Source organism: Somniosus microcephalus, chromosome 33 (assembly GCF_052327205.1).
Source record: "Somniosus microcephalus isolate GS21.2 chromosome 33, FLI_Smic_1.0, whole genome shotgun sequence".
Lineage (NCBI taxonomy): Eukaryota > Metazoa > Chordata > Chondrichthyes > Squaliformes > Somniosidae > Somniosus > Somniosus microcephalus.
In genome coordinates, this window is record NC_141019.1 from 33,696,920 (window position 1) to 33,722,866 (window position 25,947).

Below are 25,947 nucleotides of genomic sequence, written 5' to 3' on the forward strand. Positions count from 1 at the left end.
GGGCAATATTCATCCCTCAATCAACATCACTAAAACAGATGATCTGGTCATTATCGCATTGCTGTTTGTGGGAGCTTGCTGTGCGCAAATTGGCTGCCGCGTTTCCTACATTACAACAGTGACCACACTTCAAAAATACTTCATTGGCTGTGAAGCGCTTTGGGATGTCCTGAGGACGTGAAAGGCACTATATAAATGCAAGTCACTATAATGGTCCTTATTCATGTGTGAGCTTTGACAGCTAGTGTTGGCAGGGTATTTGACTGGCGGGCACGACAAATGAGACGGATCATGTCCCCACCGGTGTGCACACATCTGGAGTGCTGCGTTCAGTTCTGGGCACCGCACCTTAGGAAGAATACATTGGCCTTGGAGTAAAGTGGGTCTGTGGGGGAGGGGCAATTATTGTCTGGAAGGGAGACGGCTCCATCACCCATTTTTGGTTTTGGGAAACAATTTGCTGGAACTCCTCTGGGGACCCAGCAGCTCACAGTGCACCAGGAGTTTGACCTGATTGAACTACAGTGTGTGCTGAATTCTATTCAGTCCAAGCAGACCTTATTCATAGAATCATAGAAATTTACGGCACAGAAGGAGGCCATTCGGCCCATCTTGTCCGCGCCGGCCGACAAAGAGCTCTCCAGCCTAATCCCACTTTCCAGCTCTTGGTCCGTAGCCCTGCAGGTTACAGCACTTCAAGTGCACATCCAAGTACTGTTTAAATGTGGTGAGGGTTTCTGCCTCGACCACCCTTTCAGGCCGTAAGTTCCAGACCCCCACAACCCTCTGGGTGAAGAAAGTTCTCCTCAACTCCCCTCTAATCCTTCTACCAATTACTTTAAATCTATGCCCCCTGGTTATTGACCCTCTCTGCTGAGGGGAAATAGGTCCTTCCTATCCACTCTATCTAGGCCCCTCATAATTTTATACACCTCAATTAAGTCTCCCCTCAGCCTCCTCTGCTCCAAAGAAAACAACCCCAGTCTACCCAATCTTTCCTCACAGCTAAAATTCTCCAGTCCCGGCAACATCCTCGTAAATCTCCCCTGCACCCTCTCTAATGCAATCGCACCCTTCCTGTAATGTGGTGACCAGAACTGCACGCAGTACTCTAGCTGCGGCCTAACTAGTTAGGGAAAGTGGAGGTGAGGTCGAAGATCAGCAATGACCTTACTGAATGATGGAGTAGGATTGAGGGGCCGAATGGCCGACTCCTGCTCCTATCTCTTATGTTCTTAACATTGGAATAAAAGCAGGCCGGGCGTGTGAGGTGAAGGGATAAGGTCATTGTGAGCTCAAATGATTAAATGAATGTGCACCTAGCTACCTTCAGGGATCTGTGGACATGCACTCCAAGGTCTCTCTGATCTTCTTCACTTCTCAGTATCCTGCCATTTATTGTATATTTCTGCCTCATCCCCGATACTGCAACTCAAACATGTGGAGATGTGCAAGAATGTCCCACAGATATCTTTCCCTCTGATTTTCCCTCCCTCCCTTCCCGTGGGAAGTGCCTGGCTTCATCCTGTGCACTGATTCTTATCCATGATTGGTAGCAGACTTTGGCCAACAGACAATCATTTTCCAATGGCGAAAGTCTGACATCAGCCATGGTCAAAAGGATTCCGCTAGTGTTTTATACAGTTCAAGCATAACCTCCCTGCTCTTGTATTCTATGTCTCGGCTAATAAAGGAAAGTATTCCGTCTGCCTTCTTAACCACCTTATCTACCTGTCTCATTCTTCCTCTGCTATAAGCTGTCCTGTATCCATACCCCTTTGACAACTGGGCCCCCTCACCCAAGGGAGCTCCACGTATGGGTGACTTAGTCTTCTATCTTTCCCGAACAACAGCCCCCAACCATTAGAGCCTTTCAAGTGACTGCTGGTTCCCAGAATTGAAAATACAGTCTACGGCGAGATCTTATTCTCTGACGCAAACAGTGAAAAAGGACTGCAGTGTCAACTTGGTTTTTTTTTGTTTCGCAAGAGTTTATAACACCTTTTAAAAAAAACACTTTGTTCAGCAGTGACTGGGTGAAGCTGATTCCCTGGCGTAAACAATAGGCTTTGCACAAGACTGGCCTCCATTCTCAATTACAGGCTGTAAACTTCAAAGGTCAGTCATTGCAAGCAATCTATTTAACACTTACAGAGGCAGTCGCACCTTGCAAGGCAGTTTCTTTCCACGTTTGTGTTGCTTGCGTCACCGCAAGAGGCAACCATGTTGGAATGGCGCATGTGGCACATTGCTGCCCACGGCAAATGGCAAAGTGGCAAATCCCCAGCGCAAATCCCCTCACCGCATTGTACAAATTCCACAATATGAACGCAGTCTGTCAACCTCCTGTCCTGTTTGTAAACTCTGCACATTCATTTAATCATTTGAGCTCACGATGACCTTATCCCTTCACCTCACACGCCCGGCCTGCTTTTATTCCAATGTTAAGAACGTAAGAGATAGGAGCAGGAGTCGGCCATTCGGCCCCTCAATCCTACTCCATCATTCAGAAAGGTCATTGCTGATCTTCGACCTCAACTCCACTTTCCCACCCTATCTCTTGAATTCCCCTAGAGTCCCAAAACCTATCGATCTCTGTCTTGAATATACTCAACGACTGAGCCTCCACAGCCCTCTGGGGTAGAGAATTCCAAAGATTCACCACCCTCTGAGTGAAGAAATTCCTCCTCATCTCAGTCCTAAATGGCCGACCCTTTATTCTGAGACTGTGACCCCTGGTTCTAGACTCCCCAGTTAGGGGAAAACTCCTCCCTGCATCTACCCTGTCAATCCCCCTCAGAATCTTGTATGTTTCATTGTGAGATCACCTCTCATTCTTCTAAACTCCAGAGAGTATAGGCAAAAACTGTGGAGAGAAGTTCTCCCCTTTCACTTCCCTCCCCTGAAGGCAGTGTCTCCTTACTGGGATACGGTTCCATGGCGGCCAGCAGCTGTCACTGATTTTGACACTCTTTGCCATATCTCACTCTCACTCACCTCTGAGTAAGGAGCTTGTGGGTTCAAGTCCCACTCCAGAGACTTGAGCACATAGGCTGACACTCCCAGTGCAGTACTGAGTACTGAGGGAGCGCCGCACTGTCGGAGGGTACTGAGGGAGCGCCGCACTGTCGGAGGGTACTGAGGGAGCGCCGCACTGTCGGAGGGGCAGTACTGAGGGAGCGGGGCACTATCGGAGGGGCAGTACTGAGGGAGTGCCGCACTATCGGAGGGGCAGTACTGAGGGAGCGCCGCACTGTCGGAGGGGCAGTACTGAGGGAGCGCCGCACTGTCGGAGGGGCAGTACTGAGGGAGCGCCGCACTGTCGGAGGGGCGGTACTGAGGGAGCGCCACACTGTCGGAGGGGCAGTACTGAGGGAGCACCACACTGTTGGAGGGTCAGTACTGAGGGAGCGCCGCACTGTCGGAGGGTCAGTACTGAGGGAGCGCCGCACTGTCGGAGGGGCGGTACTGAGGGAGCGCCGCACTGTCGGAGGGGCAGTACTGAGGGGGCGCCGCACTGTCGGAGGGGCAGTACTGAGGGAGTGCTGCATTGTCGGAGTGGCAGTACTGAGGGAGTGCTGCACTGTCGGAGGAGCAGTACTGAGGGAGCGCTGCACTGTTGGAGGTGCCGTCTTTCGGATGAGACGTTAAGCTGATACCTCATCTGCCCTCTCAGGTGGATGTAAAAGATCCCATGGCCACTATTCAAAGAAGAGCAGGGGAGTTATCCCTGTTGTCTTGGGCTAATATTTAACCAACATCACTAAAACAGATTATCTGGTCATTATCACATTGCTATTTGTGGGAGCTTGCTGTGCGCAAATTTGTTGCCGTGTTTCCTGCATTACAACAGTGACTGCATTTCAAAAAAAAGTACTTCATTGGCTGTAAAGCATTTTGGGACGTCTTGAGATGATGAAAGGCGCTATAGAAATGCAAGTCTTTCTTTTTGCTTTTGTATTCATTTGCAGGTGACAGCAGAAGAATGAAGCATGGGACCTGGACTATTTTTCTTACTGGGTTTCTGGCCGTTTGGATGGACCAGGGGCATTACTGTGAAGTCCACAGTCGGGCCCATGGAGCTCGAACGAGGCCCAGCCATAAGCATAATGGGTTGCCGGAAGCAGAATCTAATGCTGTCGCAACCAGCAGGCCGCCGGGCAAGAACGGGACAGTCTCTCGCGACGCTCTGACGGAGCAGCGCTACTACCTGTTGCAGCTCTTCAGTCATTACGGTGAGAATGGGAAACTGTCCTTTGACGGCCTCCACAAGCTGCTCGCAAACCTGGGCCTGGGCGAAGTGCAGGTGGTGGAGATCGAGCACGAGGATCTGGGGCACGACCACGTCTCGCACCTGGATGTGCTGGACTTACAGGAAAACAAGCACGTGCATAGCCACACCACCATGGACCATATCGCCGTGTCGACCAAGGATGTCGAGGCGCACAGTGTAGGGCCCCATCACCCAGAATTCCCGAGTGGAAGCTCAACCACGGCCTCCACCGCGAGGTAAGTAAAACTAGCCTGTTGCAAGGTGGGGTCAAGGGGCGTTGCTGTTCTACTGAGGTTTTTTACAAGACCCTATTTTAGGTTTGTAAGTACAATGATGCTGACGTTGTGCCACTAATTGGATGTTTCCTGGTGAATAGGTTCAAAGAGTTTTTCCCTTCCATTTTTCTGGTGCGATCCCACAACGGATCAGTTTTGTTGAAGCCGGGTTCACAACTTGTCATGGTGGATTTGAAGTGTCAGCTGTGGCTCAGTGGGCAGCACTCTCTCCTCTGATTCAGAAGGTTGTGGGTTCAAGTACCCACTCCAGAGACTTGAGCACAAAAATCCAGGCCGACACTCCCAGTGTAGTACTGAGGGAGCGCCGCACTGTCGGAGGGGCGGTACTGAGGGAGCGCAGCACTGTCGGAGGGGCGGTACTGAGGGAGCGCAGCACTGTCGGAGGGGCGGTACTGAGGGAGCGCCGCACTGTCGGAGGGGCGGTACTGAGGGAGCGCCACACTGTCGGAGGGGCAGTACTGAGGGAGCGCCGCACTGTCGGAGGGGCAGTACTGAGGGAGCGCCGCACTGTCGAAGGGGCAGTACTGAGGGAGCGCAGCACTGTCGGAGGGGTGGTACTGAGGGAGCACCGCACTGTCGGAGGGGCAGTACTGAGGGAGCGCCGCACTGTCGAAGGGGCAGTACTGAGGGAGCGCAGCACTGTCGGAGGGGTGGTACTGAGGGAGCACCGCACTGTCGAAGGGGCAGTACTGACGGAGCGCCGCACTGTCGGAGGGGCAGTACTGAGGGAGCGCCGCACTGTCGGAGGGGCAGTACTGAGGGAGCGCCACACTGTCGGAGGGGCAGTACTGAGGGAGCGCCGCACTGTCGGAGGGGCGGTACTGAGGGAGTGCAGCACTGTCGGAGGGGCAGTACTGAGGGAGCGCCGCACTGTCGGAGGTGCCGTCTTTCGGATGAGATGTTAAACTGAGGCCCCGTCTGCCCTCCCAGGTGGAGGTAAAAGATCCCACGGTCACTATTCAAAGAGCAGGAGAGTACTCCTCGGTGTCCTGGCAAATATTTATCCCTCAACCAACAGCGCTAAAAAAACATTATCTGGTCATTTATCACGTTGCTGTTTGTGGGAGCTTGCTGTGCGCAAATTGGCTGCCGCGTTTCCTACAGTACAACAGTGACTACACTTCAAAAAGTACTTCATTGGCTGTAATTCGCTTTGGTACACCCTGAGGTTGTGAAAGGCGCTATATAAATGCAAGTCTTTCTTTCTTCTTTCTTTCTTTGGCAACCTCTGGGTTGCTAGTCCAGTACCGCAATCATTATGCTACCATAGTCTTATGCAGGGTACAGTTCCATGAATGCTGGTTGTTTTCCAGTCCCTCACCCAAGTGTTCATTCTCCACGTGTGACCCTGGACAATAGGTTTTCATTAACTATTTCGCCATGGGGTCCTCAAGATGAGCTTGATTCTGTCCTCGCCCAACATTGACAGAAGTCCATTTTCCAGTGGGGGGGTGGGGGGGGGTGGTCCTTGGATAGTGACCAACAGCTGGAATCTCGGCTGATGTTTCCTCTCCATAGGCAGGGAATGTTGTGGCCAACTGTAACATCAGCACCACTGGCCCGGCTGAGGTCAGCCTAAGTCAGCACAGAGCAGGGATGGACTCTGGAGACCATCGGGAGCCTTATATACCTCCTTGATTTGTGCAACAGAACTAGAATGTGACCGGGCTGGTCCGCCTGAATGAAGCAAATGATCCGGTGTGACTAGTAGCTCGTGAGCTGGTAATGGAGCTCCGCTTCCCTGTTTGAACTCTCCTCTGCAGGTCTCCAAAAAGAACAAAAGGGAAGATCTCGCTTTCCTCTTTGGGTCGACGTGATGCACCGGGAGACCCCTGGACGGCCGGCCAAGGAGGGGAGAGGCTGCAGCGGCGCAGCCTGGCGGAGCAAAAGAAGGAATCGTCAAAAGGCCAGCGTCACATGACAAAATCCCGCGACAAGGACAACATCTTTAACCATTCAAAGTCCAACCACTTGCATGGAAACGTGAGTCTGAAGAAGATCAGGAGAATCAGCTTTTGACTTGCAAATTCTGACAGTTATTATCAATGTAGACACGGGCTGGGTGGGGGAGGTGGGGGCGGTAATTCTAAGCGAACCGAACCCGCCCAGCGGGAAACTGACTCGACCGGATCGGCCGCCCGTTTTACAACCCGCCCCGATTTTACTTTCATTAGCTTCAATCGGGCGGGGGTAAAAACAGGCGGCCAATCCGATCCCGTTAATAACCGGCCGAGTTAGGTTCGAAGGGCCCCCATTGCCTTCTTTAGATAGTGGAGTAAGGATAACAAAAAATCCCACTCTCGACCAATGTTCTCTTTAAGCTTCACGGCCGCGCAGTGCTCTGCGGGTCCCGCGCAGCGGTGAGCCGGCTATTAAATTTAAAAACCGTGCATGCGAGGAATTTTGAACGGCCCATTAAAGGGGCCACGCGGGCTAAAGAAAAATTAAGGGGAACATTGCTCTTGAATATTATTGCCATGGATGTTGCAGCAGCCAGATGTTTGTGTAAAAAGGAGTGTGTTCCTTATTTGAAATAGGCTCAAACTTAGTTTTGTTTTCTCGCTGCAAGTTTTACCCCTTCCTCGCTCCTGCAGGCCCGAGGGGCTGAATGGCCGACTCCTGTCCCTATGTGACTCCTTTTCTGGGGCACGGTTCTGTGTATAAGCAAGTAAACAGTCTTGTGGCTTTTCCACAGCAAAAGGTAGAACCAATGCTTAGTATTTGAGACATTCTGCCTTTAAATCCATCTCTACATAGGCCTTCGCTGGCTTTGCAGATGACTCTTTCAAATAATTTCCACAGAGCATTCCAGTCAGTTTTGTGCTTTATGCACACATTTACCTTGAAGAAACTTCGACCTTATTACCAAGTATTACCGGGCAGCACGGTGGCATAGTGGTTAGCACTGTTGCCTCACAGCGCCAGGGACCCGGGTTCGAATCCGGCCTCGGGTGACTGTCTGCGTGGAGTTTGTACATTCTCCCCGTGTTTGCGTGGGTTTCCTCCTGGTACTCCGGTTTCCTCCCACAGTCCAAAGATGTGCGGGTTAGGTTGATTGGCTATGATAAATTGACCCTTAGTGTTAGGGGGATTAAATACATGGGGTTACGGGGATCGGGTGGGATATGTGTCGGTGCAGGCTCGATGGGCCGAAATGGCCTCTATCTGCACTGTGGGGTTTCTGTGATTCTGTGATATTGATTGCCACATAATATTGCAGGACAGAAAGAATCTGTCGAAAATCTGATCATGGAACTGTTACCAGGGTGTTGTGAGTGGGATCCTGATGGCCACTTGTTTTGTTTAATGTCGACAGTGTTTGAATGTGACCCAGCTCCTGGTGAACTTTGGGATGAGTAACGTGCATGAGATCACCCCAAAGCAGTTCACTTACATCTGCCCAGCCCTGCTGTACCAGATTGACAGTAGAGTCTGCATTCACCACCACGACTGGCTGGAGGTTCAGCAGGAAGACACGTTCTCTAAATCGGGTGAGCGCACCGCACGCTTTTTTAATTCCAAGTGCTTTCTTCTTTAAGTGCTCTTTTCCTCCCAAGTTCTCTCTATGCCACTTATATCAGCCTCACCAATAAGACGGGCGAGATACCTGCTCCAAGGCCTCTGCCAAATGTATGACCGGCCACACTCGAGTGTGCAGAAGCTGCCCAGATATACTTCAGCTGGGGCGTAACGATTGTGTCCCTGGATTAGACAGAAGAAGAATCAGCCAAGATTCATGCATGGCGGAGCAGGCTCGCGGGGCTAAGTGGCCCACTCCTGTTTCTATGTTCCTATCTGCTTGTTGGATTTATGTCGGATATCATCATTTATCCCTATTGCCCTTATGTGGGGTATTGGAGGATATTGTCATATATCCTTTACCTCTAATACAAGTTCGAGGACTAGGAGACATTGAAAACGTCTGGTTAATACTCTTTATTAAATCAAGTCAAGAAGATAATAAAACACAATCCCTTCCATGAGATATAGGGACCAATTACAAATCACGTACCGGGGACTCTTTCAGATCAAAAGCGTGTCATCTTTGACTGCTTACACTAGCCTCAGCAAGACTAGATTTAAAAGGTTCCCAAGGAGCCCCAGTGTCTGTATCTTTTTATATGTTTAATTACGTCCTCCTAACGTAATGTCGTTATGTCAACGTGTTTCTAACTGCGTCTGGCTAATCTCCCTTCAACGAGCCTGTGCAATCACCTCTCTCACTAATAACAAACCGTGGGGATCAGTTATGACCTTCCTCATATCTCTTCCCAGTGCATTCATAACGCAAGCCTATTCACACCAGATTACCTCCCTACAGTCTGCTTTGATTGATTTACTATATACTTACTATATTTCTTAATCTCTTCTCATGATGGTTAATGAGGTAATGTCTCCACTACTCCAGGCCGAACCTTGTATAGCCATTGCGAAATAAGTAAGAACATAAGAATTAGGAGCGGGAGTTGGCCATACGGCCCCTCGAGCCTGCTCCGCCATTCAATGAGATCATGGCTGATCTTTGACCTCAACTCCACTTTCCTGCCTGATCTCCATATCTCTTGATTCCCCCAGAGTCCAAAAATCTATCGATCTCAGTCTTGAATATACTCAGCAACTGAGCCTCCACCGCCCTCTGGGGCAGAGAATTCCAAAGATTCACCGCCCTCTGAGTGAAGAAATTCCTCCTCATCTCAGTCCTAAATGGCCGACCCCTTATCCTGAGACTGTGACCCCTGGTTCTAGACTCTCCAGCCAGGGGGGAAACATTTTCCCAGCATCTACCCTGTCAATCCCCCCCTCAGAATCTTATATGTTTCAATGAATACTAATATGTGGATATATATTTGAAAAGCTTACTGTGGCTATTCTACCTGGTAGACCTAGATTCACACTGCTCAGAATCCTGTGACCTTTCCTGGAATGTGTGTGTGATGGGTGAGGACAAAATTGGGTTTAGCTGTGATACACCTACAGTTGAACAGCCTGCTGAAATTCACTGGCTAAACTTCGAACGGTCAATTGGATGAGGCAGTGCAGGGCTTCCGGTATCTGCGGAATGTAGTCCAGCGTGAGTGAGTCAGCGCCTTCAGGAGAGCTGACGGGACAACCAGGAAAAAACGTCCAAGAATACATCTTGCTCCGTGTGTAAAGGATAAAGAAAAATTCTCCTGCTAGATGGAGGAGGTTAATAATAGCAGTTTAGTAGAAGAATTTTTCTTTAACTGAAATTTTTCTCTGAAATGTGTGGCCTCCTTTCACCTGCCCTTTCTTCCTCCTTACAGTGTGGGGCTGGGGCTTTGTTGCCATTACTCTGATCAGCCTGACGTCACTCATGGCCGTCGCCATCATCCCCTTCCTCAGCCGCTCCTTTTGCAAGGTCCTCCTCACCTTCCTGGTGGCGGTGGCGATCGGCACGCTATCCGCAGACGCCCTGCTTCACCTGATACCTCACGTAAGTACAACTGGCTGCCCCATCTTCACCCCAGCTCAACGTATTAAATGCCACTCGACCTTCAACTGCTAGGAGAGAAGATTAGGAACAGGAGAAGGCCGTTCAGTTCCCCTTGAGCTTGTTACATTAGGAACAGGAGGAGGCCATTCAGCCCCTTGAGCCTGTTACATTAGGAACAGGAGGAGGCCATTCAGCCCCTCGAGCCTGTTACACAGGAACAGGAGGAGACCATTCAGCCCCTCGAGACTGTTACACAGGAACAGGAGGCCATTCAGCCCCCCTCGAGCCTGTTACATTAGGAACAGGAGGAGGCCATTCAGCCCCTCGAGCCTGTTACATTAGGAACAGGAGGAGGCCATTCAGCCCCCCTTGAGCCTGTTACATTAGGAACAGGAGGAGGCCATTCAGCCCCTCGAGCCTGTTACATTAGGAACAGGAGGAGGCCATTCAGCCCCCCTCGAGCCTGTTACATTAGGAACAGGAGGAGGCCATTCAGCCCCCTCGAGCCTGTTACATTAGGAACAGGAGGAGGCCATTCAGCCCCCCTCAAGCCTGTTACATTAGGAACAGGAGGAGGCCATTCAGCCCCCCTCGAGCCTGTTACATTAGGAACAGGAGGAGGCCATTCAGCCCCTTGAGCCTGCTCCACCATTCAATGAGATCATGGCTGATCTGTACCTCAACTCCATTTACTTGCCGTTGATCCATATCCCTTGATACCCTTACCTAACAAAAATCTATCGATCTCAGTCTCTCAAATTTCAGTGCCTTTTGGGGGCGAGTTCCAGATTTCCACTACCCTTCAGACTTTAATTCTCCAGTACTCTGGCACTTTGGGCGCTTGCTAGTGGCTAGGTCAAATGGCATCGGGCAGCGATCTGGAAGTCCCTTCAATTGAGGAATGTACCCGGTCTGCAGACTCCTAAAGAGGTGTATTATTCTTAAAAAGTCTATAAAAGCAATGTAAATACTGGTAGATGCACAGGAGCTGACACCGAGACACGCACAAGCTGTACAATACTGGATACGAGTGGAACATCTGCCCTTGCTCAACATGTGGGGTGGGTCTTGCTGTGAGCTGTGCACCCCGATTGTGAAGCCTTGTCTTTTTCTTTAGGCTCAGGACAGCCATGATCACAGTCACAAGAACTCGGAGAATGCGGGCAGACACCTGCTCCTGGCCGAGAAGGACGCTATCTGGAAAGGGCTCGCTGCGTTGGGGGGCATCTATCTGCTTTTTCTAATTGAGAATCTCCTGGCTTTGTTCAGGAACTGCAGCGGAGGCAGGGTAAGTGCTGAAATAATGAGCAGTGAAAGAAAGACTCGCATTTCTACAGCGCCTTTCACAACCTCAGGACGTCCCAAAGCGCTTCACAGCCAAAGAAATACTTTGTGAAGTGTAGTCACTGTTGTAATGTAGGAAACGCAGCAGTCAATTTGCACACAGCAAGCTCCCACAAACAGCAATGTGATAATGACCAAATAATCTGTTTTTGTTATGTTGCTTGTGGGATAAATATTGGCCCCAGGACACCGGGGATAACTCCCCCCCTCCTCTTCTTCCAAACAGTGCCATGGGATCTTTTACGTCCACCTGAGAGAGCAGACGGGGCCTCGGTTTGACGTCTCATCCGAAAGACGGCACCTCCGACAATGCAGTACCTAGGGAGTGTCAACCTAGGTTTTTGTGCTCAAGTCTCGGGTGGGAGCTTGAACCCCACAACCTTCTGACTCAGACGAGAGTGCGACCCACTGAGCCCACAGCCGATACAGTGATCAGAGTCTCAGATATTGCTTAAAGGGGTCAATGTCATTCGGAGTTGCTGACTGACAAGTCAAAAACTCCTGTTCATGAGCATGTGTTTGAAAGAAAAAGAAAGAAAGGCTTGCATTTATATAGCGCCATACAGGAAAAGAAACCAGACAGAGAATGCTCATCGCTTTAGTAAAAGGTTCTAGTTTTTGCTCTCCCAGATGGTAAAACCACCCAGTGTGGAACTGAGACACAGACTAGGAAGGTCCCAGATTGGATCCCTGGTCTTTGTTGATTTAGGTACTCTCCACTGGGGCAGCTGTAGCTGGCCAAAGTGCCTTGGGGTGGGGGGGGGGGGAATTGGCACGGGGGAAATGCTCCTGATCACTGTCCAGTGACCCTTCCCCAGTGGATAGAGTGTGCGGATGTTACGTGAGCCCAGGATCAGTCTCTGCTGTGGTGCCTACCAATACAGAGAAATGATATTGGGTCAAAGGATCAGGATAATGAAACAGTTTGGGTGGAGATAAGGAATAATAAGGGGAAAAAAACACTAGTGGGTGTAGTATATAGGCCTCCGAACAGTCGCAACTCGGTTGGACGGAGTATCAATCAGGAAATAGTTGAGGCTTGTAATAAGGGAACATCTATAATTATGGGGGATTTTAACTATCATATAAATTGGACGAATCAAATTGGGCAGGGCTGCCTTGAGGATGAGTTCATTGAGTGTATTAGGGATGGGTTTCTTGAGCAGTATGTAACTGAACCAACCAGGGGGCAAGCAACCTTAGATCTGGTCCTGTGTAACGAGACAGGATTAATTAAAAATGTCCTAGTAAAGGATCCCCTTGGAATGAGTGACCATAACATGGTTGAATTCCATATTCAGTTAGAGGGTGAGGAGGCTGTATCTCAAACAAGCGTGCTAAGCTTGAATAAAGGAGACTATGAAGGTATGAGAGCGGAATTGAGTAAAGTGGATTGGGAAAATAGGTTAAAGGATAAGACGATACATGATCAGTGGTGTACATTTAAGGAGTTATTTTACAAATTCCAAAAAAAGTATATTCCACTGAGAAAAAAAGGGTGTAAAAGAAAAGACAGCCATCCGTGGCTAAGTAAAGAAATTAAGGATAGTATTCGACTAAAAACAAGGGCATATAAGGTAGCCAAATCTAGTGGGAGGATAGAGGATTGGGAAAACTTTAAAAGACAGCAAAAAATAACAAAAAGATTGATTAAGAAAGGGAAGATACATTATGAAAGTAAATTAGCAAAAAATATAAAGACAGATAGTAAGAGTTTTTATAGTTATATAAAAAGAAAAAGGGTGGCTAAAGTAAATGTTGGTCCCTTAGAGGATGAGACCGGGAAATTAATGGTGGGAAATATGGAGATGGCAAAAACACTGAATGAATATTTTACATCAGTCTTTACAGTAGAGGACACCAAGAATATCCCAACACTTGACAAGCAGGGGGCTATAGGGGGGGAGGAGCTAAATACGATTAAAATCACTAAGGAAGTAGTACTTGGTAAAATAATGGGACTCAAGGCGGATAAATCACCTGGACCTGATGGCTTACATCCCAGGGTTTTGAGGGAAGTGGCGGTAGGGATTGTGGATGCATTGGTAATAATTTTCCAAAACTCCCTGGACTCGGCAAAGGTTCCGGCAGACTGGATAACTGCTAATGTAACACCCTTATTTAAAAAGGGCAGTAGACAGAAGGCTGGAAACTATAGACCGGTTAGCCTAACATCTGTGGTAGGTAAAATTTTGGAGTCCATTATTAAGGAGACAGTAACAGGACATTTGGATAATCATAATTTAATAAGACAAAGTCAGCATGGTTTTATGAAGGGGAAGTCATGTTTGACAAATTTGCTGGAGTTCTTTGAGGAAGTAACATATAGGGTGGATAAAGGTGAACCAGTGGACGTAGTGTATTTAGACTTCCAAAAGGCATTTGACAAGGTGCCACACAAAAGATTATTGCTTAAGATAAAAAATCACGGGATTGGGGGTAATATTCTGGCATGGATAGAGGATTGGCTCTCTAACAGAAGGCAGAGAGTTGGGATAAATGGTTCATATTCAGACTGGCAATCAGTAACTAGTGGTGTTCCGCAGGGGTCAGTGCTGGGTCCCCAACTCTTTACAATCTATATTAACGATTTGGAGGAGGGGACCGAGTGTAACACGTCAAAGTTTGCAGATGATACTAAGATGGGAGGGAAAGTAGTGAGTGAGGAGGACATAAAAAACCTGCAAGGGGACATAGACAGGCTAAGTAAGTGGGCAGAGATTTGGCAGATGGAATACAATACTGGAAAGTGTGAGGTTATGCACTTTGGCAGGAAAAATCGTAGAGCAAGTTATTATCTTAATGGCAAGAAACTTGAAAGTACTGAAGTACAAAGGGATCTGGGGGTCCTGGTGCACGAAACTCAAAAGGTTAGTATGCAGGTGCAGCAAGTGATTAAGAAGGCCAATGGAATGTTGGCTTTCATTGCTAGGGGGATAGAATATAAAAATAGGGAGGTATTGCTTCAGTTGTACAAGGTATTGGTGAGACCGCACCTGGAATACTGCATACAGTTTTGGTGTCCATACTTAAGAAAGGACATACTTGCTCTCGAGTCAGTACAAAGAAGGTTCACTCGATTAATCCCGGGGATGAGGGGATGGACACATGAGGAGAGGTTGAGTAGATTGGGACTCTACTCATTGGAGTTCAGAAGAATGAGAGGCGATCGTATTGAAACATATAAGATTATGAAGGGGTTGGATCGGGTGGATGCAGGGAGGATGTTCCAGATGATGGGTGAAACTAGAACTAGGGGGCATAGTCTTAGAATAAGGGGCTGCTCTTTCAAAACTGAGATGAGGAGGAACTACTTCACTCAGAGGGTGGTAGGTCCATGGAATATGCTGCCCCAAAAAGCTGTCGAAGCTACATCATTACATAAATTTAAAACAGAAATAGACAGTTTCCTAGTAGAAAAGGGAATTAAGGGTTACGGGGAGCGGGCAGGAATTTGGACATGAGTCTAGGTTCAGATAGGTCATGGCCCTGTGGGTAGCGGAGCGGGCCCAGGGGCCGTGTAGCCTGATCCTGCTCCTATTTCGTGTGTCTAATTCTGTTAGATTCAGGAGATAGTCCTGTCATAGTGGATTGGCGGTTAGGATCAGATCAGCCATGATCTTATTGAATGGCGGAGCAGGCTCGAGGGGCCAATTGGCCTACTCCTGCTCCTATTTCTTATGTTCTTATGTTCTTATGGTGGAATGGCCAGCCCACACTCGCTCTCTAGGCTAACGTGAAGAATGGCCACTTGGAGGGCAGCCAGCAGATTTGGAACTGTGCCCCGCTGAGGAGTCAACACCATCAGGAGAGGAGGGGGGAGAAAATACATCGAGAGTACAGCACAGAAACAGGCCATTCGGCCCCACCAGTCCATGCCGGTGTTTATGTGCCACTCGAGCCTCCTCCCACTTTATCTCATCTTCAAAATAGGGAGGAGGGAGGTGGGCGGGACACTTTCTAGGTTTTTTGGGGCTATTCCCTGCTGATGATGGGGAGAGTTGATCAGGTGAAGCAATGCTCCGAATCAGCAGGGGAACATTTAGCACATTAACTCCAATATCTCGCCAACACGCCATCTGTTGTTGTTTGGTACTCTTCCCTCCGATAGTCCTGTTTTGTGGAATTTGTTCCATGCCCGTTCTGTGAAAAGTTTTTGGAAGCGGCTCAACAGGTGTCTCTCTTCCACCCCTCCCCCTCTCCCGGGAAGTGTGCGTATGCACAAGATTTTTAATGCAGTCCCCACCATTTAAAATGTCCACGTTTAAAGCGGGCCGTAATCTTTCCGCGAGACCACTCACCCGCCGCTGCCGCTGGAAGAGATGCCGCGCAGCAAATTTAAAGGGACTGCGCGCAAAAAAGTTTTTTAGAGGGAACATTGGCAGGCAGTCTCTCATAATGGCTAAAACGCGTTAACCATTAGCCATTTGCATTAACACCAATTTCGGAGTTGCCGGCTATCGCGTCTTACATGCTCCGTTTATTTCAGACTGTGCTTACTCACCTGTGACATCGTGTGAGTGAAGTACACTGGGCAAACTGATGCGTGTTTTTAAATATATCTTTAATTTAACAAAAATGACACTTCAGGCACAATCATCCCAGCAGCCGAAATTTAGTGCCCTATTGAGGTCGTCGTCGTACGTGTCTTCACACTGTTCCCTTTGGGGAACTGTATGAAGTGGTGGAAGGATTTCTGGCCGCGATTAACGCTCCTTCCGTGACCGTAACCATCTTCGTACCAGCCATTAGGGTGGTTAGTCCTATGGCGGGAGGGTTTTACGGGCTCCCACAACCCATACAAGGAGGGGGGGGGCCACCCACACCCACGGACGCAAGTATCCCGCTGGATGTCAACCCAGAATTTAGAGCCGGAGCTCCGACTCCACTTGCCGGGACTGTCTGGAGCGGGGTTCGAAACTCTACACCTTCTGGCCCAGCGGCGGGGATGCTACCGCTACGCCAAAGGCCCACTCCCCCTATTGAGGTGTTTGGGTTGTTTAAACAGAGCATGAGCACCGGCATGGACTGGTTGGGCCGATTGTTTCTGTGCTGTATATTCTATGTAATTCTATGGAAATGGTTGTCCCACTCTCTGCTCCTCCAGTCTGCTGACAACACTCTTATAGTGCGGACATGTTATACTGGCCATCGCATATAGCGGGCAAATCGCGTTGGCACAAACTCGCCCACTAGAAGCGGTGGGGACTGTAATATATAGATATATTTTTATTCACCCGCACCCCCCCACCCTATTTCAAGAATTAAACGTCTGGATGTTGATACTTATGAAGCGTGAAGGGTTTTAGGAGAGATCTCGCGCTCAATGTGAAGCTGAATAGAATTGCCCTTGGGTTGGCAGCAAATGCATTCAGTTATAAGCGGACAGCTGCTTTCTTCCCATCTTTTATCAACGAGACCTTTCTGTTCTCCAGTCGACAGGCAGAAGACGCCAGCGCTTTTATATGGAGAAAGACCTTGCCAGCATCCAAGTGGACGAGAGAGCTAACCTTGAACTTAGCCGTTTAAAGCCTGCCCGAGGTAATTTGAATTGCAAGCTTTAGCTGCAGGAGGGGGGCAATGGTTTGGGGAGGGGAAGCGGTGCACAAGAAGAAAATGAAACTTGCTCAGTAAGCCCGGCCCAAGCACTCGGAGCAGTGTGGGTAAAGGGGACTGAGGATTGGGCCGCCATGCATTGGAACCCATTGGGTGCGGTTTTGAGACTGCGAGGCTGAACGCGCCAAGTTCCCAAGCTCAGCCAAGTGGAAGCCAGACACTTCTGCACAAGAAGGCAGGAAAACGGGAGGAGAGCCACCTCCTGGGAGGGAACCGCTCTCGTACAGCAAGGACCCTTTTAAAGAATGGCATAGGAACAGGAGGAGGCCATTCAGCCCCTCGAGCCTGTTCCCCCATTCAATGAGATCATGGCTGATCTGTGACCTAACTCCATATCCTTTGGCCCATATCCCTTAATACCTTTGGTTAACAGAAATCTATCAATCTCAGATTTAAAATGAACAATTGATCGAGCATCTGACAAATCCCCGAGAGCTGGTTGTCCCCTTGCTCTTTTGGCCAAGGATGTGGGGGGGAGGGGGGGGGAGTACGTGTATAAAGTTCTTTTGTTTCATGTTGAATGCACGACCTACCTGAAGTCTAAGTGCCTGTCTAATCCTTTCCATCCTTACCCGGACCCCTGTTTTAGGTTCAGATGACTGTGCTCACAAAGAGGACAACTGGGAAGTTACACTGAGTGCCTTTGAACACCCAGAATCTTTCAACACACCTGAGCAAGATCAGGAGGAGGCAGCAGTGACACCTTGGAGACCCTCTACTCAACAAACTACCACTAAAACTGACGAGGGCCCAGAAAGTGACCACTCCAAGCATTCCCATGGCCATTCCCATGGCCATTCCTGTGGCCATTCCCATGGCCATTCCTGTGGCCATTCCCATGGCCATTCCCATGGCCATTCCCATGCAGTGCAAGGCATAAAGAATGCTGGGATTGCAAATATTGCCTGGATGGTTATCATGGGCGATGGTGTGCATAACTTCACCGATGGCCTAGCAATTGGTAAGAAGCGTTGTGTTGAAGACTTGTGTCTGGTGAGGGCTGAGAGACTTTTGTTTCATTCTTTCTCTGATCAGTTGAAGTTGTGCCCCTGAGCGCAGAGAGTTAGAAAGAAAGAAAGACTTGCATTTCTCCAGCACCTTTCACGACCTCAGGCTGTCCCAAAGCACTTTACAGCCAATGAAGTACTTTTTTTGAAGTGTGGTCACTGTTGTAATGTAGGAAACGTGGCAGACAATTTGTGCACAGTAAGCTCCCACAAACAGCGATGTGACAATGACCAGATCATCTGTTTTAGTGATGTTGGTTGAGGGATAAATATTGGCCGGGACACCGGGGGGAGAACTCCCCTTCTCTTCTTCAAAATAGTGACTGTGGGATCTTTTACATCCACCTGAGAGGGCAGACGGGTCCTCGGTTTAACATCTTATCTGAAAGATGGCACCTCCGACAGTACGGCACTCCCTCAGTACTGCCCCTCCGACAGTGCAGCACTCCCTCAGTACTGCCCCTCCGACAGTGTGGCGCTCCCTCAGTACCGCCCCTCCGACAGTGCGGCACTCTCTCAGTACTGCCCCTCCGACAGTGCAGCTCTCCCTCAATACTGCCCCTCCAACAGTGTAACGCTCCCTCAGTACTGCCCCTCCGACAGTGCAGAACTCCCTCAGTACTGCCCCTCCGACAGTGCAGCATTCCCTCAGTACTGCCCCTCCAACAGTGTAACGATCCCTCAGTACTGCCCCTCTGACAGTGCAGCGCTCCCTCAGTACTGCCCCTCCGACAGTGCAGCTCCCCCTCGGTACCGCCCCTCCGACCGTGCGGCGCTCCCTCAGTACTGCCCCTCCGACAGTGCGGCGCTCCCTCAGTACCGTCCCTCCGACAGTGCGGCGCTCCCTCAGTACCGCCCCTCCGACAGTGCGGCGCTCCCTCAGTACTGCCCCTCCGACAGTGCAGCACTCCCTCAGTACTGCCCCTCCGACAGTGTGGCGCTCCCTCAGTACCGCCCCTCCGACAGTGCGGCACTCTCTCAGTACTGCCCCTCCGACAGTGCGGCGCTCCCTCAGTACTGCCCCTCCGACAGTGCAGCTCTCCCTCAATACTGCCCCTCCAACAGTGTAACGCTCCCTCAGTACTGCCCCTCCGACAGTGCAGAACTCCCTCAGTACTGCCCCTCCGACAGTGCAGCATTCCCTCAGTACTGCCCCTCCAACAGTGTAACGATCCCTCAGTACTGCCCCTCTGACAGTGCAGCGCTCCCTCAGTACTGCCCCTCCGACAGTGCAGCTCCCCCTCGGTACCGCCCCTCCGACCGTGCGGCGCTCCCTCAGTACTGCCCCTCCGACAGTGCGGCGCTCCCTCAGTATCGCCCCTCCGACAGTGCGGCGCTCCCTCAGTACCGCCCCCTCCGACAGTGCGGCACTCCCTCATGACTGCCCCTCCGACAGTGCGCCGCTCCCTCAGTACCGCCCCTCCGACAGTGCGGCACTCCCTCAGTACTGCCCTCCGACAGTGCGTCGCTCCCTCAGTACTGCCCCTCCGACAGTGCGGCACTCCCTCAGTACTGCACTGGGAGTGTCAGCCTTAGATTTTGTGCTCAAGTCTCTGGAGTGGGACTTGAATCCATGGCTGACACTTTGCGACACCTGACAGCACCAAATGTGCATCGTTCCACTCAGCGGCCAGATGAAATTAATTTATTTTCTGATGACTTTTGTCCTCTTCAAGGTGGTGATGTCGGTGCTAGGAAATTGTTGATATCCGGCATCATCCTGGCTATACAGAGCATGTTGTGACAGTCGGGGCTGGCCACAGGTCTCAGCAAAGTCACTTTTATTCATTCTCACCAACAGGAGCTGCGTTTTCCACGGGGATCCCGGGAGGATTGAGCACCTCCATCGCTGTGTTCTGCCATGAGCTTCCCCATGAGCTTGGTGAGTACAGCACCGTTAGAGATTATCTAATAATCTGTCTCCTTTCTCTCTTTTTCTCTCTCTCTCTGTCTCTCTCCCTCTGTCTCTCCCTCTGTCTCTCTCTCTCTCTCTGTCTCCCTGTCTCTCTCTGTCCGTCTGTCTCTCTGTCTCTCTCTCTCTCTCTCTCTGTCTCCCTGTCTCTCTCTGTCCGTCTGTCTCTCTCTGTCTCTCTCTCTCTCTCCCTGTCTCTCTCTCTGCCTCTCTCTCTCTCTGCCTCTCTCTCTCTCTCTTTCTCTGTCTCTCTCTCTCTCTCGTCTCTCTCTGTCTGTCTCTCTCTCTCTCTCTCTCTGCGACTCTCTCTCTCTCTCTCTCCTGTCTCTCTCTCTCCCTGTCTCTCTCTCTCGTCTCTCTCTGTCTGTCTGTCTCTCTCTCTCTCTCTGTGACTCTCTCTCTCTCTCTCCCTGTCTCTCTCTCTCCCTGTCTCTCTCTCTCTCTCTCTCTCTCTCTCTCTCTCTCTCTCTCCCTGTCTCTCTCTCTCCCTGTCTCTCTCTCTCTCTCTGTCTCTCTCTCTCCCTGTCTCTCTCTCTCTCTGTCTCTCTCTCTCTCTGTCTCTCTCTCTCTCTGTCTCTCTCTCTCTCTGTCTCTCTCTCTCTCTCGTCTCTCTCTCTCTGTCTCTCTCTCTCTGTCTCTCTCTCTCTCTCCGTCTCTCTCGCTCTCTGTCTCTCTCTCTCTCTCCGTCTCTCTCTCTCTCTGTCTCTCTCTCTCTCCGTCTCTCTCTCTCTCTCTGTCTCTCTCTCTCTCTGTCTCTCTCTCTCTCTCTCTGTCTCTCTCTCTCTCTCTCTGTCTCTCTCTCTCCGTCTCTCTCTCTCTCTGTCTCTCTCTCTCTCTCTGTCTCTCTCTCTCTCTGTCTCTCTCTCTCTCTCTCTCTCTCTGTCTCTCTCTCTCTCTCTGTCTCTCTCTCTCTCCGTCTCTCTCTCTCTCTCTGTCTCTCTCTCTCTCTCCGTCTCTCTGCCTCTACCTCTGTCTCTCTGTGACTGTTTGCCTCTCTCTCCTTTGACACTTTGCTTGATCTATGTGTTCCTTCATCTCCAGCTTTTGCTCCATCAGATATTATCCAACAATGGTGGTGGTTCTGACGAAGGGTCTGAGACGTTAACTCTGTTTCTCTCTCCACAGATGCTGCCTGACCTGCTGAGTATTTCCAGCATTTTCTGTTTTTATTTCAGATTTCCAGCATCTGCAGTATTTTGCTTTTGTAATGGTGGTACTTGGGCTGGTTTTTGGTGAATGATATGGTTCAGCCAGATTGTCCTGGATTCTATGGAAGATCCCCTCCCTCTAACAGTTTAACCCGTCTCTGTATTTCAGGGGACTTTGCTGTATTGGTGCAGGCAGGGATGAGAGTGAGACAGGCTGTAACATTTAACCTGGTGTCTGCTCTGTTCAGTTACTTGGGCCTAGTGATTGGCATTGCTATTGGACAGTACACAATCCACGTAACACCATGGATCTTCGCAGGCACTGCTGGCATGTTCCTTTATGTTGCTTTGGTCGACATGGTGAGTAGATTTTTTAAAGTTTATTTTTAATAAAACTAAACTTTTGAGAAATGAAAAAAAAACTCCCATTTCTCCAGCGCCTTCCACGACCTCAGGACGTCCCAAAGCGCATCACAGCCAATGAAGTACTTTTGAAGTGTAGTCACTGTTCTTATGTACGCAAACACAGCAGTGGCCAATTTGTGCACAGCAAGCTCCCACAAACAGCAAGTGAGACGAATGACCAGAATCTTATTTTTAGTGGTGTTGTTGGGAAAAGAACAGACAGGGCCTCGGTTTAACATTACATCTGAAAGACGGCACCTCTGACAGTGCAGCACTCCCTCAGTACTGCTCCTCCATCAGTGTGGCGCTCCCTCAGTGCTGCCCCTCCGACAGTGTGGCGCTCCCTCAGTGCTGCCCCTCCGATAGTGCGGCGCTCCCTCAGTACTGCCCCTCCGACAGTGCGGCGCTCCCTCAGTACTGCCCCTCCGACAGTGCGGCGCTCCCTCAGTACTGCCCCTCCGACACTGCGGCGCTCCCTCAGTACTGCCCCTCCGACAGTGCGGCGCTCCCTCAGTACTGCCCCTCCGACAGTGGGGCGCTCCCTCAGCACTGCCCCTCCGACAGTGCGGCGCTCCCTCAATACTGCCCCTCCGACATTGCGGCGCTCCCTCAGTACTGCCCCTCCGACAGTGCGGCGCTCCCTCAGTACTGCCCCTCCGACAGTGCGGTGCTCCCTCAGTACTGCCCCTCCGACAGTGCGGCGCTCCCTCAGTACCGCCCCTCCGACAGTGCGGCGCTCCCTCAGTACTGCCCCTCCGACAGTGCAACACTATCTCTGCAAGGAGGCAATGTCTTAGGGAATATGAAGGAGAGAATCATAGAATGGTTACAGCACAGAAGGAGGTCATTCGGCCCGTCGAGCCTGTGCCGGCTCTCTGCAAGAGCACTTCAGGTAGTCCCACTTCCCCCCAGTACCTCCTCTTTTTCAATTTTTATCCCATCCAGTATCTCCTCTACCTCATCCTTCACTATGTCTGTGGCAGCATCTTCTTCCTTGGTGAAGACAGATGCAAAGTACTCATTTAGCACCTCAGCCATACCCTCTGCCTCTATGCATAGGTCTCCTTTCAACTCAGTTAGGAAACACTTCTTCACACAAAGGGTGGTAGAAGTGTGGATATCTCCCACAAAAAGCAGTTGGTGCTGGGGGTCAATTAACAATTTTAAATTGGAGATCGTTAGATTTTTGCTAGACAAGGTTATTAAGTGATGTGGAACCAACAGATGGATTTAGAATACAGATCAGCCATGATCTAATTGTATGGCGGAACAGGCTCGAGGGGCTGAATGGCCTCCTCCTGTTCCTATGTAATAATCACAGGAACCGTGTGTAAGATCTGGCTGCCGTCATAATCTCTCCCTCTTTCTTGCAGCTCCCTGAAATGTTGCGTGGCCAATCGGATACCAAACAACGGGGTTGTCTCGGACATTTTATGGGTCAAAACCTGGGCTTCCTGCTGGGAGTGGGAATCATGCTGTGCATCGCTTTGTTTGAGGACCGCATTCTAATCAACATCAGTTTTTAACATTTTAAATCGTACAGGAGTGGGGTAGGGTTCATCGATTACACAGAATGCTCTTAATTCTTCTCTGTCAAAATGGGAGCAGCTCATTACAGGTTCATATTTTTAAACCCATTTCCATGTATTTCGAAGTGAACTGCAACAGTATTTGAGTTGAAAGGCTCCATATGTTCTCAGGTGACACACTTTGTCTAAAGCCCCATTCGATACCTGTCCCCATGGATAATGGTTCAGGATCACAGCCAATGTTCCCTTTAAGCTACGCGGCCACGCAGCGCTCTGGAGCTCCCGCGCAGCCGGCTCACCGGTTTTTAAATGCAAGAAACGCGCATGTGCGGATTTTTGAATGGGCCGTGTGACCCCCCAAAAAATTAGAGGGAACATTGGTCACGGCAAGGCACCGCAGAAAAGTACAGGACCGCAAACGACTGCCGTCCGCCACCAGCTCCGTCAAATATCTTCCAATTCTCCCTTAAATGTTCCCACACTGACTGGACAGTGTGTTCCAAACATTCACCACCTTCTATGGAAAGTAACTAAATCAACACGCTCTGTTCTCCTTCCCTCTTAAAGCTTCAGCCCGTGTCCCCTGCTTCCAGACATTGTGGCAACGTCACACGTTACTGGGATTCAATTTATCGACTCCCTCAATAATCTCTCCCCTGAGCTTTTCTCTTCTCCAGAGTAAACAAGCCCATCATCTCCTCCCAGCTCAGGTGCCTTAATCATAGAATCATAGAATGGTTACAGCACGGACGAAGGCCATTCAGCCCATCGAGCCCGTGCCGGCTCTCAGCTAGTCCCACTTAAGCTGGGTACCACTTGACTTGCCTTTTTCTGCATTGTGTCCAGTGCCTGGGCATTCTTGCTGTACTCCGCGCCCCTCTGATATACCTCACACCCCTCACTGTAACACTCTGATATACCCCACACCCCTCACTGTAACACTGATATACCCCACACCCCTCACTGTAACACTAATATACACCACACCCCTCACTGTAACACTCTGATATACCCCACACCCCTCACTGTAACACTGATATACCCCACACCCCTCACTGTAACACTCTGATATACCCCACACCCCTCACTGTAACACACTGATATACCCCACACCCCTCACTGTAACACTCTGATATACCCCACACCCCTCACTGTAACACTGATATACCCCACACCCCTCACTGTAACACTGATATACCCACACCCCTCACTGTAACACTCTCATATACCCCACACCCCTCACTGTAACACTGATATACCCACACCCCTCACTGTAACACTCTCATATACCCCACACCCCTCACTGTAACACTCTGATATACCCCACACCCCTCACTGTAACACTGATATACCTCACACCCCTCACTGTAACACTGATATACCCCACACCCCTCACTGTAACACTCTCATATACCCCACACCCCTCACTGTAACACTCTGATATACCTCACACCCCTCACTGTAACCCTCTGATATACCCCACACCCCTCACTGTAACCCTCTGATATACCCCACACCCCTCACTGTAACACTCTGATATACCTCACACCCCTCACTGTAACACTCTGATATACCCCACACCCCTCACTGTAACACTCTGATATACCTCACACCCCTCACTGTAACACTGATATACCCCACACCCCTCACTGTAACACTCTGATATACCTCACACCCCTCACTGTAACACTCTGATATACCCCACACCCCTCACTGTAACACTCTGATATACCCCACACCCCTCACTGTAACACTCTGATATACCCCACACCCCTCACTGTAACACTGATATACCCCACACCCCTCACTGTAACACTCTGATATACCTCACACCCCTCACTGTAACCCTCTCATATACCCCACACCCCTCACTGTAACCCTCTGATATACCCCACACCCCTCACTGTAACACTCTGATACACCTCACACCCCTCACTGTAACCCTCTGATATACCCCACACCCCTCACTGTAACACTCTGATATACCTCACACCCCTCACTGTAACCCTCTGATATACCCCACACCCCTCACTGTAACCCTCTGATATACCCCACACCCCTCACTGTAACAATGATATACCCCACACCCCTCACTGTAACACTCTGATATACCCCACACCCCTCACTGTAACACTCTGATATACCCCACACCCCTCACTGTAACACTCTGATATACCCCACACCCCTCACTGTAACAATTTGATATACCCCACACCCCTCACTGTAACACTCTGATATACCCCACACCCCTCACTGTAACACTGATATACCCCACACCCCTCACTGTAACACTGATATACCCCACACCCCTCACTGTAACACTCTGATATACCTCACACCCCTCACTGTAACAATTTGATATACCCCACACCCCTCACTGTAACACTCTGATATACCCCACACCCCTCACTGTAACACTCTGATATACCCCACACCCCTCACTGTAACAATTTGATATACCCCACACCCCTCACTGTAACACTGATATACCCCACACCCCACACTGTAACACTGATATACCCCACACCCCTCACTGTAACCCTCTGATATACCCCACACCACTCACTGTAACACTCTGATATACCCCACACCCCTCACTGTAACACTCTGACATACCCCACACCCCTCACTGTAACACTCTGATATACCCCACACCCCTCACTGTAACAATTTGATATACCCCACACCCCTCACTGTAACACTCTGATATACCCCACACCCCTCACTGTAACACTGATATACCCCACACCCCTCACTGTAACACTGATATACCCCACACCCCTCACTGTAACACTCTGATATACCCCACACCCCTCACTGTAACACTCTGATATACCCCACACCCCTCACTGTAACACTCTGATATACCCCACACCCCTCACTGACACTGATATACCCCACACCCCTCACTGTAACACTCTGATATACCCCACACCCCTCACTGCAACACTCTGATATACCC

At 50.0% G+C, this 25,947-nt stretch overlaps 1 protein-coding gene across 1 annotated transcript in view; it reads left to right on the forward strand.

Moving 5' to 3' along the window:
- The window catches only part of LOC147097131 (zinc transporter ZIP10-like), a 40,367-nt gene extending 16,244 nt beyond the window's left edge, over nt 1–24,123 (forward strand). The window contains exons 2-11 of the mRNA XM_085973004.1: nt 3,972–4,509; nt 6,333–6,552; nt 7,886–8,060; nt 9,855–10,024; nt 11,142–11,312; nt 16,804–16,909; nt 17,574–17,945; nt 19,793–19,873; nt 21,221–21,411; nt 22,830–24,123. Coding sequence (XP_085829130.1) covers nt 3,986–4,509; nt 6,333–6,552; nt 7,886–8,060; nt 9,855–10,024; nt 11,142–11,312; nt 16,804–16,909; nt 17,574–17,945; nt 19,793–19,873; nt 21,221–21,411; nt 22,830–22,982 — 2,163 coding nt within the window. The 5' untranslated portion in view covers nt 3,972–3,985 and the 3' untranslated portion in view covers nt 22,983–24,123. The remainder of the gene's footprint in view (nt 1–3,971; nt 4,510–6,332; nt 6,553–7,885; nt 8,061–9,854; nt 10,025–11,141; nt 11,313–16,803; nt 16,910–17,573; nt 17,946–19,792; nt 19,874–21,220; nt 21,412–22,829) is intronic.
- The last annotated feature ends 1,824 nt before the right edge of the window (nt 24,124–25,947 follow it).